This window comes from Typopeltis vanoorti, chromosome 5 (assembly GCF_054136105.1).
Source record: "Typopeltis vanoorti isolate ZY-2024b chromosome 5, IOZ_Tvanoo_1.0, whole genome shotgun sequence".
Taxonomy (NCBI): domain Eukaryota; kingdom Metazoa; phylum Arthropoda; class Arachnida; order Uropygi; family Thelyphonidae; genus Typopeltis; species Typopeltis vanoorti.
In genome coordinates, this window is record NC_143553.1 from 66,172,266 (window position 1) to 66,188,832 (window position 16,567).

At 36.2% G+C, this 16,567-nt stretch overlaps 1 protein-coding gene across 1 annotated transcript in view; it reads left to right on the forward strand.

Annotated features, from left to right (window-relative positions):
- Positions 1-16,567, forward strand: part of 5PtaseI (inositol polyphosphate-5-phosphatase A) — a 458,282-nt gene that overhangs the window by 330,454 nt on the left and 111,261 nt on the right. The window contains exon 13 of the mRNA XM_090393013.1: positions 2,647-2,758. Within this exon, the coding sequence (XP_090249139.1) occupies positions 2,647-2,758 (112 nt within the window). The remainder of the gene's footprint in view (positions 1-2,646; positions 2,759-16,567) is intronic.

Consider the following 16,567-nt stretch of genomic DNA (forward strand, 5'->3'; position numbering starts at 1 on the left):
CGAATAAAAGTTGAGCAGCTCTCAGATATGAACTGTAGACTAAAATATACAAACATTATTCAAGAAGAAATGAAAGAGTTTAAGAACAGGAATCAAACCTTGGAGATTCAATGGCAAGCACTGAAGAAAACATTGATTGATTCAGCAAAGCGGCATGTGGTGAAGTTGTCTGCAAGAATAGAAAAATCAGAACTCAATGGTGGACACAGGAAGTTAAGAGGCAGTGAAGGAAAAGAAGAAAGCATATCAAAAGTTCCTGCAAATAAGTCAGCTTGTGCTCTTAAAGCATACAGAGACAAATGTAAGAAAGCTAGGGTGGTTGAAGAAGAGATATCAAAGAGTGGTTTATTCAGGAGTGGAGTCTAAAAGACATCTTGTGACTAGTGGAGTGCCACAGGGCTCTGTTCTTGGACCACTGCTTTTCAATTTGTTCATCAATGATATTGGAAAGGATCTGAGAGGAAGTGTTCACTTGTTTGCTGATGATGCAAAGTTGGGTAGAGCAATTGTGAGTGCACAGGATGTCAAAATTTTACAGGATGATTTGGATAGTTTGGAGGACTGGGCTAGGAAAAATGGATGTCAATTTAATGTGGCAAAGTGTAAGGTTATGCACTTTGGGGGTGAAAAGAATAGCAGCAGTATATCGCATTGGTAGAACCATACTCCAGGAGATTGATGAGGCCAGGGATTTGGGAGTGTTGGTGGATAGGGAGTTGAAGTTTAGGGGGCACATTGCAAAAGTAACTAAAACAGCTCACCAAATCACTTGGCTTCTGAAAAATACTTTAACATGCAGAGACGAACAAGTTGTTGTTCCTCTGTATCGAGCCTTGATAAGACCCCATCTGGACTTCTGTGCCCAGCTATGGGCACCAGGGTTTCTTCGTGATGGGGAGGAAGTGGAGAGGGTCCAGAGACGAGTGACCAAGATGATAGCAGGTCTGTGGAATGAACCTTATGAGAATAGGTTGAAGATTTGTGGGTTGCAGAAATTGGACGATAGGCGAAGGAGGGGTGATATGATTGAGACATTCAAATTACTGAACGGTTTTTATAAGATTGATCCAGAAGATATTTTTGAAAATATGACTGGTGGTGGGAGGACTAGGGGCCATGCATGGAAGCTGGGCAAGAGCGTGGTTGACAAGGGTGTTAGAGCTAGGTTCTTCACTTGGAGAGTGGTAAATGAGTGGAATAAGCTTCCAGAGTCTGTTGTGGGTGCTACGACCATGAATGAGTTCAAGGCAAGGTATGATAGATACTGTGTGAATGTTGAATAGTTGTTCTTGACATGATGTTAGGGCCTCCCTCGATGAGTCTGTCGACTCCTTGGAGTTTCCCGGAACAATAATAATAATAATAAACAGTGTATAAAACTAGCTAAACAAAAGTCGTGGGAATACTTTCTAAGAAAACATAGAAAACAAATATAAAGAAAGTGGCAAGATATTTTGGAGGCCGTTGAAGAAGCTCAGAAATGGAGGAAATAGTGCTGTAAAAGGAATTAGAGATGATAAAGATGATATGAAAACTGGAGAAAAAGTTATCCTTGAATTTTGGAGTAATTACTTCGAAAAATAAATGAAACTAGCAGTGATGATAGCACAGTGATAAAAAACACTTCCCAGGCATGCAGTCAGGAATACATATCCATACTTGAAGTAGAAAAAAGCCATCAAAAGTCGGAAAGGCAGCTGGAGTAGATGATATTCGACCAGAAATGCTCAAGTATGGAGGTATAAAAGTCTTACAGTGGGTGCACTGCATATTGCAGATGGCCTGGACTTTGGGATGAATTCCAGATGATAGGAGTAGAGCTCTCATACCCACACATAAAAAGGAAATAAAACTGAATGTGAAAATTACAAAGGTATTTCAATACTGAGTGTTCCTGGTAATTTATGCCAGTATACTTGGATAATGGTTGAGAAGGATTGTGGAAGAGATGTTTGGTGAAGAACAAGCTGGATTCAGGCCAAATAAACTCAGCGACAGCCCCAGGCGGCAAAAGCTCTAGCTACACCACTGTGTCAGGATCAGATCTTCACTTTACTATAAATAGTTGAGAAATCACCTATAACAAAGATCTGTACTTAAGTTTTGTAGATCTGGAAAAAGCATATGACAAGATGCCAAGAGAGAAGTTTTTCTGAACACTACAGTTGTATGGAGTCAGTGGGCTTGTGGAGTGGTACTATTTAGCCTTCTTTCCACACTCTAAGATTCTTACCCTGCAAGACTTTCATTAAGGGTCTGAGTATATCATATCATAGCTAACTGTTGTGCACATTCCTTAAGAATACATGGTAATATGTCATCCATTCCCACAGCCTTATTAATATCTAACCCAATCAACACCTGATAAGCCTCTGATTTTTTTCACTTCCAATCTAATACATATCTCCCTTCTACATGTTGCTTGGCATCATTTATACCAGTATGATATATGCTGATAAAGTGGTCATTCAGTAATTCCACTTTCTTTTCAATGGTCACTAGAGTGACTGTTACAAAGGGCGTGTGTGTTTTTAAGGAATGTTATTTTTTTATAAAATACAAATGGTTTAAGCTTTTATGTTCAGTATAAACAGCATATGCACAATTTTTTAGTAATGAAAGGTGTATTTATATTTATTATACCAGCTATCCTTATGAAGAAGACATCGACAGCGGATGCAACTATATGAGAACAAGGTGTCCTTCATGGTGTGATCGAATCCTCCTTAGTAAATCTGCTCGATCATTAGTATGCATGGTGAGATAAGATTTTCATATCTTGACTATGTAATATATTTTACTAAGTTGCTTTCATATTTTATAATAAAAGGATCTCTTGAAATGTTTTTATTTTTATGAGGATTGGATAAAAATAATTGAAAAAAATAACTGAACTTTTATCATATCTAGAGTCCATATACCTCTCAATACATTCTCTGCTTTGACAATATAAATGGATAAAATATCTTAACAAAGTTAATCAATACTAAGTTATCCTTTGCAAAAAAAATAATAATATTACTCAGTCTGTTTTCTTAACTTATTCAAGATCTGGAAACTATTTGTATCACTTGAGTTAATACCATTCTTACTCAGTTAGAAAATTTGTTGTATTAACTCAGTTTATTAATGCTTATAAATTAACTGTCTGTGACAAAGATTTACAGCATGAAATGAATTTACTGAAATTCTTTCAAAATGAAGAATATCATAGCTGATTTGTGAGTCTCACAAAAAGCATTGCATGTGCATATGACATTCAGTGATCATTCAAATAAAGGAATTATTGACACACTTATTGTAGTTTGAATTACACTGATTCTCTAGGCTATTGGTAAGAGTCTCAGCTTTGTTTGCATCATTGTAAACCACACTACATTCACCATGGATTGGTGGGAGGGGTTTACAGTTTGTGCATAGAGCTTTGATCATTTTCCAGACCATCTGGTTCTCTCTCTAAGTTTCGTTTCTCGCTATTGATTTTGATAGTCTAAATGCATATTGAACTTCATTTGTAGTTCTATTGAGCACTTATCAGTGTTCTGGGGCCTGCATTTTATGGTATTGGTTCCTGGCTCTGTTTTTCATTGATGACGTTTTTGATCTAGTCATTTAGAGCTGGAGCGTAGTACGTTAGTGGTAGCATCTGTTATCTGCTTTCCTAAGTCCAAAATTAAGTTCTGATTGTTATTTGGTCTAGGTCTTGCCACGCTGTAGTACTGCAGGTCTCAGAATCACGATGTTCATGGTGTAAGCAATCATTGAGGATTCTGTCTTTTCAGTTTGTACTTTTGTCATGCTTGGCTTTCAGGTCCTGCTACTAGCAGTGCTTGCTTGTGGCTAATATTTCAATTAAGTCTGTTTCCAGTAACTTTTTTTGGAGATTAGAAAGAATATATTTCCAGTTGACCTACATTTGCAGTTTGGACCTCCATCCCTGTGATTTCTGTGTGGGTAGTGGCCGGATTTAAAATTCCTTTGTGTTCTATGTTGCATTTGACAATGATTCATCCCCCCCCCCCCACACACACACCTCCTGGCATTGGGCATGTCATTTCAGTATTGAACATAATTCTCAAGTCTTGGATTGTTGGCTGGTTGGAGTATGTTTCTTTTACAAGGGTTACTTCAGCACTATAGCAAGTTGTAAATTCTTGTAGTTCGCACATTTTATTTCCTAGACTGTTGACATTCCAGAACACAGTCTATAGGAAGTTAGCCCTTCTGCGTGTGTTAACTATCAATTAACATAGTAAAGATTATTTATGTATATCTCACAAGCTTATTCATGGAGTCCTGGCTGGGTTTTTTTTTGTTGAACTTGAATAGTATCTTGCTCAAAGTGGCTGCTGTGATTGCAACTTTGCTGGTTGCTGTGGTTTGGTGTTTTTCTGCTGGGGATTTATCAACAAATACTGATAACTCCTCCAGTGGAACATCACAATACTTAGGTAGCCAAGCATTGCATTCATTTCATCCTCTGTAGTTTGTGGAATGTGGTCCACTACAGTTGGCACATTTAGCTGCCGCTGTTTTTGACTTTTTTGCAGGACACCATTATGTAGTTTTCTCCACATTTAATGCAGCGGAAATCAGTCTGACAGCATTATTGTACATGGCCAAGTTTTTGACAATTGTGGCATTTTCTACTAGATGCCTTCTGTCTTAATGGTTCTGATGTTATAGCTTGGTCACAGATCTCGGTGTTGTTTGCTGATTTCCACCAGGACAAGAGGCATTGGCCGTTTATCTGCTCAGAGCATACAGCTGACTTTAACAGGATTTAATCTGTGGTTTTGGAGATGTCTACAGTGATTCCTCCATGGTTATGGATCTGTTATGCCAGTACTACCACTTGAAGTTTTTCTCACTTTCTAAAGTGAAGATGTGGTATGGGATGTTTTTATTGTTTAAGAATTTGGTGAGCACACAGTACATGTCTATCATCTCTAGCTGTATTCAGGATCCTCCTTCCCCATTTTTTCATTTTTCTGGTTTGTGTGAAATCAGTTTTGCAGATTTTGAGTGGGCTGCTGCCATCCATTGCTCCTTAGCTTACAGGTACTCTTCATTGTAGTGGTTCATTCTTGCTTCCAAGGAGTTTGCAGTTTCAATGCATGATGGTTCCTTCCATCATTTTTTTGCTGACTTCATGGAACCCATCTTGTTCACCTTTTCTGAGTCAAATCTGAGCCAGTTAGTGGTATGAATTCTTAGACTTGCATCAGTTGTCAGTGTCTAGAATGACTGTTGGCCTCCCAAACTCAACCTCCAGTCAGTTGGACCACTTCTTCTGCACAAATTCATAGAGACTTATAAACATTGTTGCATGCTTGAAATCTAGTCGTTCCCATTGAGGATTGCACATTTGGAGTCGATAATGCAGACTCATCTTCTAAAATCATGTAGATTAGCCAGTAGGTGACACTCAGTGTAATCTGAAAGAAAAGAAAAAGAAGAAAATATAGGACATAACTAACAGGTACTTACCTTACTCACTTACAGAATAATTACTGAATAAATATCTATATCAATCAATATCTGAATGAGGAATTCAGATACTGAGGTTAAATCAGTGCTGAAGTCATATGTATTTTACTGTTATTATTATCATTATTATTTGAGACCTCTGGGGAATGTAGAACTCATCAAGGGTCACCAAAACGTCACCCAAACTAGTTGTCATACCTTCCCTTAAATTCATTCACACTAGATGTGCAGTCACTATTTCAACAGGCAAACTATTCCACTCACTCAATGCTCTGTGAGAGAAAAATGTAACTCTTATGCCTTTCTTAACTGCAAACAAACTTCACTTCCATGGATGCCTCCCCGTGTTCTCTACCAACCTTCCATATAATGAATAATTTCATGAGACATTATCCTATAACACTCATTCAGATGTTTATACACCTCTATCATATCACCTCTCTTTCTCCTGTTAACCAGAGTCTGTAATCCACCTACTTGCAATCTGTCTTCATAATATAAATCCCATAATCCTGATATAATCTTTGCACCCCTTCCACATCTTTTTTTTTTTTTTATCTCCTTGGAATCCAGGAGACCAAATCTTCACACAGTAGTCAGGGTGTGGTCTTATCAAGGCTTTGTCAAGAAGCAAAATAATTTCATCCTTACATGTCAAAATTCCCTTCAACATCACAGTTGTCCTTTGAATTGTATTTGCAATTTTTGCTATGTGACCTTGAAATTTCAAATTCCTATCCACTATTACAACAAGATCCATAGCCTCTACAGTTTCTTGTATCATCACCCCACTAATATAATATGCTTCTGGAAATTTCATTGCATAAACATGTACAACTTTACAATTACTAACATTGAACTGATAACCATTTTGATTTGGCCATATTTCCAGCCTATTCAAATCATTCTGTAAAGTACTGGATATCAGTAGCATCTCTGATTGCGCTGTCTATGTTTCCACCATCAGCAAACAATTGAATACCTCCTGTGATCCTTCCTAATATCATTAATATATAGATTGAACAACAATGATCCAAAGACTGAACTCTGGAATACATTACTGGTCTCCTTAAATCTGACAGATTCACTCCCAGCCTATATCACTTTTTGATACCTGTCTTTCGACCATCCACTTAACTTCCAAACTCATATTCTCCAACGTATGTATGCTACAACCTTTCATGTGGTGTGCTATCAAATGACTTAGCAAATCCATTTGATAGCACACCACATGAAATAGTATACATACACTGGAGAATATGAATTTGGAATATGAACTTGACTGTAACATTCTTATAAATGAACAGATTGCTAGAACATGATCTCCCTTTAGTAAGCCCATGCTGTTCCTTGTAGAGTATAGCTTGTCTGTCAACCCATTTCTATATATGAGTTCTTACCAACTTTTTTAAAATCTTCACCACCACAGTAGAGATACTGATAGATCAATAGACACATCAAATTTTGCACCACCCTTCTACAACAACTATTGTATGTTCTTTCCATTCCTGTGGTAGCTTTCCTTAGCTGAGACTCAAGTTATACAAACATATCAAATGCTTAGCCAGTTCATCTGAATATGCATTTAGCATACATGCTAATATTTCATTTGTCCCTATTGTCAAATTCTTATCCAGGTTATGTGACAGCTCTTCAATTTGATTCCTACACACTTCGATCTCTTCATCCAATATAGTAGTCATAGCACTGTGCACCATGTTACATACACCTGGTTATATAACTTAACAAAGTCAGCACTCATTAATTGAACAATCTCATTAGCCCCTGACACTAGAATACCATTCAGTAAAGTTATTCCTCCACATCTTTCTTTCTTTTGCTTGTGGCATAATGATAAAATTCTTTTGGATTGCCTTTAGCATGCATAGCCAATTTCTTTCATACTCTGATTTAGCTTTCCACACAGTACTCATTACTTTTCTCACCTGCACATTTATACATTTCATAACTTCTCTCTCTCTCTCTCTCTTATTCTCATGATATTCCTTCCACATGATCTTCTTCATATGGATCTCTTGCTTAGTAAGGTTGCACATCCATTTAACTCCCACCCTATTTATTCTTCGAACTCTAGGGATACATTCAGATTTTAGAAATTTTATCTCATTTAAGCACTTTTTCATAGATTCCCATGCATTACTGATATCTTTCCCATTCATTAACTGATATCAGGGGAATCTCTAAGTTGGTCATAATTTTCAGTTTTATAGTTCAGCATGTAACTAAACTAATTGGAACCTGTTCTAATTGGAACATTTAACCGACCAAATTGTATTCTTATTGGTTAAACCAAAATAAAAAATGATGGTACAACATGACAAAATTTCATGCCGGCTGGGGCGTCGCCCGGTTAAACAAGTCCCTGTTGTTTTCGCCAGGGAACCAGGGTGAACAGCGAAAAGTCAGCTACTGGAACAAATCTGAAAACAAACCCCAACTCAACATCACCAGAGTTAAAGATCGGTACTATCAACGTAAGAAGCCTGAATGGCAAAGAAATGGAGCTAGCTGAGGAATTAGATAAGTACCAAATTGACATAATAGGGGTGACTGAAACAAAAAGACCAAAACTGGTGAGATCTTTCTGAGCAATAAATACAAAATGTTATATTCAGGCAATGACAATCAAGGAAAAGAAGGAGTAGCCATAGTATTAAACACAAAATACGAGGCTAATCTTGAATGGCAGTCAGTCTCAAGTAGAGTAATGTGGGCAAATATGAGAATGGGGAACTGGAAAATGAGACTTATTTGTGCCTATGGTCCCACAGAAGGTTCTACTAAGGTAGAAGTGGAAGAATTTTTTGATACTTCAGAAAAAGTAACTGACACAATGAAAAAGGAAAAGTTGGTCCTTGTTGGGGATCTAAATAGCAGAGTAGGAAATGATTATGAGACATACAAAAATATTTTGGGAAAATTTGGAGAAAAGAGCAAAGCGAATAATAATGGCAAATATCTGTTGAATTTCTGCTCAGGACATGGATTGTTATTACTAACACCATGTTCCAACTTAAAAATGTGCACAAATTCACATGGAGAGAAGAGGCTAGGAATAAGAAAAGTCTCATTGACTATGTTATTATTGATAGTGATGTTTTCTCCCTGATGCAGGACACCAGAGTGTACAGAGGATTTGAAATTGGAAGTGATCACTATTTATTCTTGAGCAGGATAAAATTGAATTTCATATTGAAAAAAATAACACGTAAGAAAGTTTTAAAGCGAATAAAAGTTGAACAGCTCTCAGATGTGAACTGTAGACTAAAATACACAAAGATTATTGAAGAAAAAATGAAAGAGTTTGAGAACAGGAATCAAACCTTGGAGATTCAGTGGCAAACTCTGAAGAAAACATTGATTGATTCTGCCAGAGAGGCATGTGGTGAGGTTGTGTGCAAGGATAAAAAAAATCAGAACTCCATGGTGGACACAGGAAGTTAAAGAGGCAGTGAAGGAAAAGAAGAAAGCATATCAAAAGTTCCTGGCAAATAAGTCAGCTTTTACCCTTACAGAATACAGAGACAAATGTAAGAAAGCTAAACTGTGTGTAAAACTAACTAAACAAAAGTCATGGGAGGACTTTGGCAAGAATATAGAAAATAAATATCAAGAAGGTGGCAAAATATTCTGGAGGTTGTTGAAGAAGCTTAGGAATGGAGCAAAGAGTGCTGTAAAAGGAGTTAGAGATGATAAAGGTGACATGAAAACGGTAGAAAAAGATATCCTTGAAGTATGGAGTAATTACTTTGAAAAACTGCTAAATGAAACAAGCAGTGATGACAGCACAGTGATAAAAAACACTGACCAGGCATGCAGTCAGGAATACATATCCATACTTGAAGTAGAAAAAGCCATCAAAGGCTTGAAATGTGGAAAGGCAGCAGGAGTAGATGATATTCGACCAGAAATGCTGAAGTATGGTATAAAAGTCTTATAGTGGCTGCACTGCATAATTCAGAAAGTCTGGACAGAGGGACGAATTCCCGATGATTGGAGTAGAGCTCTCATAGTACCCATATATAAAAAGGGAAATAAAACTGAATGTGAGAATTACAGAGGTATTTCCCTACTGAGTGTTCCTGGCAAGATCTATGCAAGTATACTTGAGAAACGGTTGAGAAGAATTGTGGAAGAAAAGCTTGGTGAAGAACAAGCTGGATTCAGGCCAAATAGAGGTTGTTGGGATCAGATCTTCACTTTACGACAAATAGTCGAGAAAGCATGGGAATATAACAAAGATCTGTATTTAAGTTTTGTCGATTTGGAAAAGGCATATGACAAGGTGCCAAGAGAAAAGCTATTCAATACGCTGCAGTTATATGGTGTCAATGGGGCATTATATGAAGCAATACGTAGTCTTTATTTGAGTTGTAAGTCAGCAGTTAGAATTGAAGGAAGTACAGGAAGATGGTTTAATGTTAAATCTGGTGTGAGACAAGGATGTACATTATCTCCTCTGTTATTCATTATCTATATGGATCACATTATGAAGGAAAGTGGTATTAAACATGATATCAGAATCGGAGATGTTAATGTCAGCTCTTTGCTTTATGCGGATGATGTTATACTTCTAAATAAATCCGCTACAAGTCTGCAAGATTCTCTGACTAAATTCAATTGCTGCTGTAATAGATATGGTATGAAGGTCAGCAATAAAAAGACAAAGACAATGAAAATAGGCAGAATCATTGAAAATGTCAACTGTGTTCTGAATGGAGAACCTGTGGAACAAGTAAAACATTTCAGCTACTTAGGCACGATTTTTACTGAAGATGGTAAATTAAATATAGAAATAGACAACAGAATCAGCAATATATGGAATAAGAGAGAAATTAGTCGGAACACTAAATTAGCCTGTATACAAGACAGTGTTCAAACCAATTTTAACTTATGGATCTGAGAGCTGGGTCAGAAGTTAAACACTTGACCAAAGACTAGAGACCGCAGATATGAGAGTCCTGAGAAAGATTAGAGGCGTGAACAGATGGCATCAATGGCAATATCATATTAAAAATGAGGATATTAGGAAAGAACTTAACATTGTCAGCATCCATGAATGTGTTAGCAGAGCTAATCTCAGGTGGTATGGTCACTTAAATGGAATGGGAGAGGAAAGATTAGCAAAACAAGTGTTCTCTGCCAGGTTTGTAGGAAAACGACCCAGAGGAAGACCAAGATATAGGTGGATTGATACGGTACAAAGTGCCTTAGACGATAGAAATATAAGATCTGATAATGTTGGAGTCTTGACAAGTAACAGACTGATTTGGAGGAAAATTGTAGATAGGAAGTTAGTAATGATGTAATTTTTTCATGTAGTACTGTCATATCCTGTACACCCCTTGAGATTATATGGCAGGAATTTGATGATGATATAATTATCTACTAATTTCCCATATATATGTTTAAAATGGTGTTTCACCATATTTTTAAAATATTCAAGATCCAAGATAATAGTAGGAGGTTACTTGATTATCAATGAAGTAAATTATAAGATTAAAATCCATAGACAAATTATATTCTTGTTTTAATCCTCTATGCCATCGGTTCCCAACCGTTGGTACGCATACCCCCCCCCCCCCCAGGATACGTGTTATTGACTTTAGACGTTATTGATGAGTATAAGTAAGTGTGTTACATTAAGATAGGCACTGAACAAAAGTGCCAGTATTTAAAAACAGCTATTTTAAAAACAAGGGGTACAATTTATAGAAATAGGTTTAAAAGGAGCACACAAGTGGGAAAAGGTTGGGAACCACAGTTCTATGCAAACATAAGCAAAGTTTGCACTTGAAGTGTCTTTATGTCTAGGTACTTGTATATACTTCAGTTCCAAAAACATCTTGATTACCGTGGTGTTACCCTGAACGCAAAATAGCAAAAAAACATGGAATTCAGGGCATGGCACCCTGCTATATTGTGTCTCATACCTGTTATAAAAAATGCTTTAGCCAAAGTATATTGTTAAATTTCAATAAGAACTATCTCATTCGAGATTTAACAAGTTTAGAACACAAAGGGAATATGCTTGTGTCTAGGTAAAAATTTGAATAACTTAAAAATCTGTAAAGTAACATATTTTGACAAATTTTGATAAGTATATATGTATGAAATTACTACCTAACTTTGTATATTAGCAATGGAAGAAAGTTTTTGTAAATTATGTGTAACCAAGTAGTAATACAAGTTCAAAGTTTGCAAGCCAGACACCGGGATTAGTGAAATAGCCTAAAGTAGTCACATATGCACGGGGCACGTAGCGCACGCGGGGTTCTTGGAAGACGCTACGGGAGAAAGTTAGACCCTTGCGCGGAAGAATTCATTACCGTGTGGAAATACATGATGCAAAAAGGGTGCCGTTAGGGGTAGATATATAAGAGCTGGGACCACCCAGCAAAGTTCTCTTGTTCTTGCTCTCGGGTTTGACATAGGCGCCCGTCATTCAAGGGTTGCTACCGGAGTCATTCATGACGACGAGCGGATGAAAGGTTCAACGTAGCGGTGTACAGACAGAGAAGTAGCAGCCAGGTAGCGAGGTAAATGAGTGCAGTTTCATCAGCGTGTCAAGAAAGCCTGCATAAGCTGATCAATGTGCAGTACCATGTGGACCAACCTAGGCTGAACTATTCCCATCTACACCAGAGAGGAAAGATTGTTATACCGAGATCCAATCCAGTCCCAGGAGAATCAACAGTCTGGACAACGAGTTAATATGCTGAAGACAAGAAATTAAAGGTTGAGAGAAGAGCTTGATGAAATCGCAGATCTGGTAAAGTACAAACCTTTAGTTATTTTTGTATGGAAAGAAGAATTGTTGTGTGTTAGAGAACAAGGACACTCATTAATAGAACTCTAGTTAATTTATAGGCAGGACTGTAGTATATATTCAAATAGTTGAATGCTTCAGATCTAGTAATGTGTTTCAGTGTATGTTGTGAATGTTAATTAAGTTTGATGTGTTATAGCATTGACCATAAGAACAGATAATTAATCTAATGCCTGAAGGAAATTGTAGATAAAGGAATTGAAAGGGCAAATCACTATAAAGTTTGATAGTAATGTTTCTTGATAAGGTCTTACTGTATAGATTACAGTTTATTACATGTTAATTTCTCTAGTCTCGGAATACATGAGCTTAATGAAGTGAAAATATTTTGCTGAAATGTATAATTTGAATTTTCTTAATAAACCCTTGTGCTTTTACCTAATTAGTTGCCTGATTTAATAAATCCAATGCACCACTCATAAAATTTCGAACCTAAACGGAAGTTAATTGTTTAGTTAAGACCACGACTGCAAACAAGGTTAAATACAGAAGGTATTGATATTTGGAAACTAGGTATATATGTAGAACGATTGATCAAGTGCCTGTCTGAGAGTTCACTCCTTGATTCAGAAGTTTTCCAATCTAAGGGCTCTGGGTGGCGCAGCAGAACAAATAAATTTTTCCAGGACCTTAAGAGGAGGTAACTCCAGATTTTTGCAACTAAGGAATTGGCTCTACTCAGAGACAGTCCCTTTGTTAATTTAATTCGCGCACGTGACAATCTACGTGGCAGAAGTACACATAGATCTCTATATGACTATATAACTAAATTAAAATAAAGAAGGAACAAAATAAAATAAGAAGAACAGAGATAAGAGATCATAACAATATTATATTAGACATCAGATCCAAATGGATCCATTTTGCATCATCTAAAGTTTATGGAATCTGGAGCTTGAAGACACCCTAGATTAGAGTTTTGCTAATCAGAAACTCCTTCATATCCTCAATAAACTTCTGATCATTAAACAATGACAAGAGAAAAATTAATTTAATTTCTCTTCGAATGGACTAGAGCCATATAATCAGTGATTCATTATGGAAGAACTAAAAACATCATTCTTTATCCATGTAAATATTGCAGGGGATGACTACTATGAGTATTTCTACTATTCAGATTCCATAGTTGTAGCGATTTATGCTGAAATTTTTGGAATAACACACGTAGAGACGGAAAGGAAATAACTAATTTAACATCTAAATTAAATATTTACAATCTGATGTTTCACCAAATGGAGACAGGAATTATGACCTCCAGTATAGGTACGGTGACAATAGGGCTCTCTACAGTAATGTTTTGTGATTATTGCTGATGGATAGATAGGGCTGTGCACTAAAATTTATGTAGAATTACATCACCATTTCTGTTACAATTCAACAGATTTCATAGCAATATGAGCCACTTCTAGAGAGTCTCTGTAGTTTAAATCACAGAGACCATTTCTAGAAGTGGCTCATGTTGCTACAAAATCATTGAACTGCAACAGAAATAATGGTATAATTACACACAAATTTTGATGTTTTAAATCACAGAGACTATTATGAGATGTAAACCATCTTCCATTATCTTCTGTGAATTTACTCTTTATAATGGAGTACCTACTCAGTAGCAATTTCTGGATTCATTGCAATTGGTATTGTCTTCCAAAACCAGTAATAGAAAAACCTTGCATTTATTTTTGTACACTCAATATAATAGAGCCTCTGTATCTCAGTTAGTATAGATGAAGGATTTAACCCTAGGTCTTTCAAACCAATCTAGGACATGAAGAACATTTATTAGGGCTTTTCAATTGGAGGTAAGTTAGCCAGTCTCATTTAGGGGTAGCAGGGTTTTTCCTCCTGGAAACTCAAATTTTTCATCCTGCAAAACAAGCCAGACCACATGCAATTTACAGCCATAATAGACAATGTAGATCCAATTAAGTACCCTGTCTCTTCCACATGTTGGCATAAGTATTCATGGCTGTAAATCCATGTGTGTTCATGGGACCAGTTCTGGGGGACAAAAAACCTGAGTTTCCAGGTGATAAAAAAAACCCTATGTCTGTATGGGACCGACTAACTCACCTTTAGTCTAAAGATTCTTTCTTTTAGTAGCAATTACTGGATTCATTGCAATTGGTATTGTCTCCCAAAACCAGTAATAGAAAAACCTTGCATTTATTTTTGTACACTCGTTAGTCTAAAGAGACCAGATAAAGGTTCCTCACATCATGGACAGGAACCGAAGCCAGTTCTTTCCATCCAAAGGGCTCGTCTATGCCAACTGAGCTATGGAGGCTCATATTATCTAAGAAATGTGTATTATGATGATGGTGGGCAATTGAGCTTAGCATGAAGGGGAAGATGAAGACTTGCTATAGCGAACTCATAGGGACCATAATAGGGAAACGGTAGCTTCCTTGCTTCATTTCTCATTTGCTGTTATGTAGTACTTGCATGCACGTGTCTTTATCTTAAGTTCCCATGAAGATGGCAACTTGACATTGCCGAAATATCAGGAAGTATATATTCAAGTTGATTTAATTTATATTACTAGTGTACGCTGCCAATTCCTTAAGTATTAATTATCATGTTTAACCAGCGTATAAGCCTTTCTACAAGAATTATTTTTCAGTAGTTTGTTATAGTGGTGTTTTTCTATAGTGAGAGTCTCTCTGCAACAAAAAGCTGTAAACTTATAGTGCATTTAGTGTTGTGTGTTGGCTAATAGTTAGGTATTTGGAAAATACTACTCTAGAAGCAATGAAATATTTTCAAGTCTATTCAGGCCTCCAATAAGCAGGGTGGTAGTCTCACACCAGGTGATAAAATTTACCTACACTTAACTTTACTTATAATTTATATTGCATTTTTATGGCTATTTAACCTATTTTTTCCTATTTTATTTTATTTTTATTCTATTATATCCTATTTTATTCTTTCCTATTTAGCCTATTTTCCCAGAAACAATATACCTACATTTTTATGTGTTTACATGGTTATATAATCTACAGAGTACATAGATTTAAACGATACTGATTCATATTTGGTAACCTTTATTTTCTATGCAATAAATTAGAATTGCAAATCATTCAACACATTTTCTATGATTATTCTAATTTTTTGATTCAGAGACAGTGTCAATCTATGTACATCTTTGTCTTCCATTGAGTCTTTTTCCTGCCAGGCAAAGAACACAATCTTTCCTCTCCAATTCTGTTTGATTGACCATACTACTTGAGATTAGCTCTATTAACACATTACTGAATGCTAACAGTGGCAAGTTCTTTCCTAATATCCTCATTTTTAATGTGATACTGCCATTGAATCTTTCTGAAAACTCTCATATCAGAGGGTTCCAGTCTTTGATCAAATGATTTATTTCTAATCCAGCTCTCATCTCCATAATTAAAATTGGTTTGAACACTGTGATTTATACAACTAATTTACTGTTTTGACTAATTTCTTTCTTATTCCATATAAATTTATTCAGCTCTCATCTCCATAATTAAAATTGGTTTGAACACTGTGATTTATACAACTAATTTACTGTTTTGACTAATTTCTTTCTTATTCCATATAAATTTATTCAGCTAACTTCCTACCATACCAGCTTTACTCAATCTGTTGTCTATTTCCATATTTCATTTAACAGCTTCATTAAAAATTGCCTGAATAGCTGAAATGATTTACTTGTTTTATAGGTTCACCATTCAGGATACAGTTGATATTTTCACTGTTTCTGCCTATTTTCATTGACTTTGTCTTTTTATTGTTGATTTTCATACCAAATTTATTACAACAGTTATTCAATTTAGTCAGGGAATCTTGAAAACTTCTACTGGATTTATTCAGAAGTATAACATCAGTTCATAAAGAAAAGAGCAAAGATTAACCTAACCAGTTTTGATATCAGATTTAATACCACTTTCGTATATAACACGATCCATATAGATAATGAATAACAATGGAGATAATGTGCACCCTTGTCACACCTGATTTTACCTCAAACCATCTTCCTGTACCTTCTTTAATTCTAACTGCTGTCTTACAGTTTAAACAGAGACTATGTATTGCTTGATATAATGTCCCATTTACACCATATAACTGTAGTGTTTTGAAAAACTTTCCTCTTGGCACCTTTTTGGTGCCAAGAGGAAAGCCTCATAGAGAAAAACCCAAATAGAGGAAACCCTCTATTTGGCCTGAATCCAGCTTGTTCTTCACCAAACTACCCTTCTA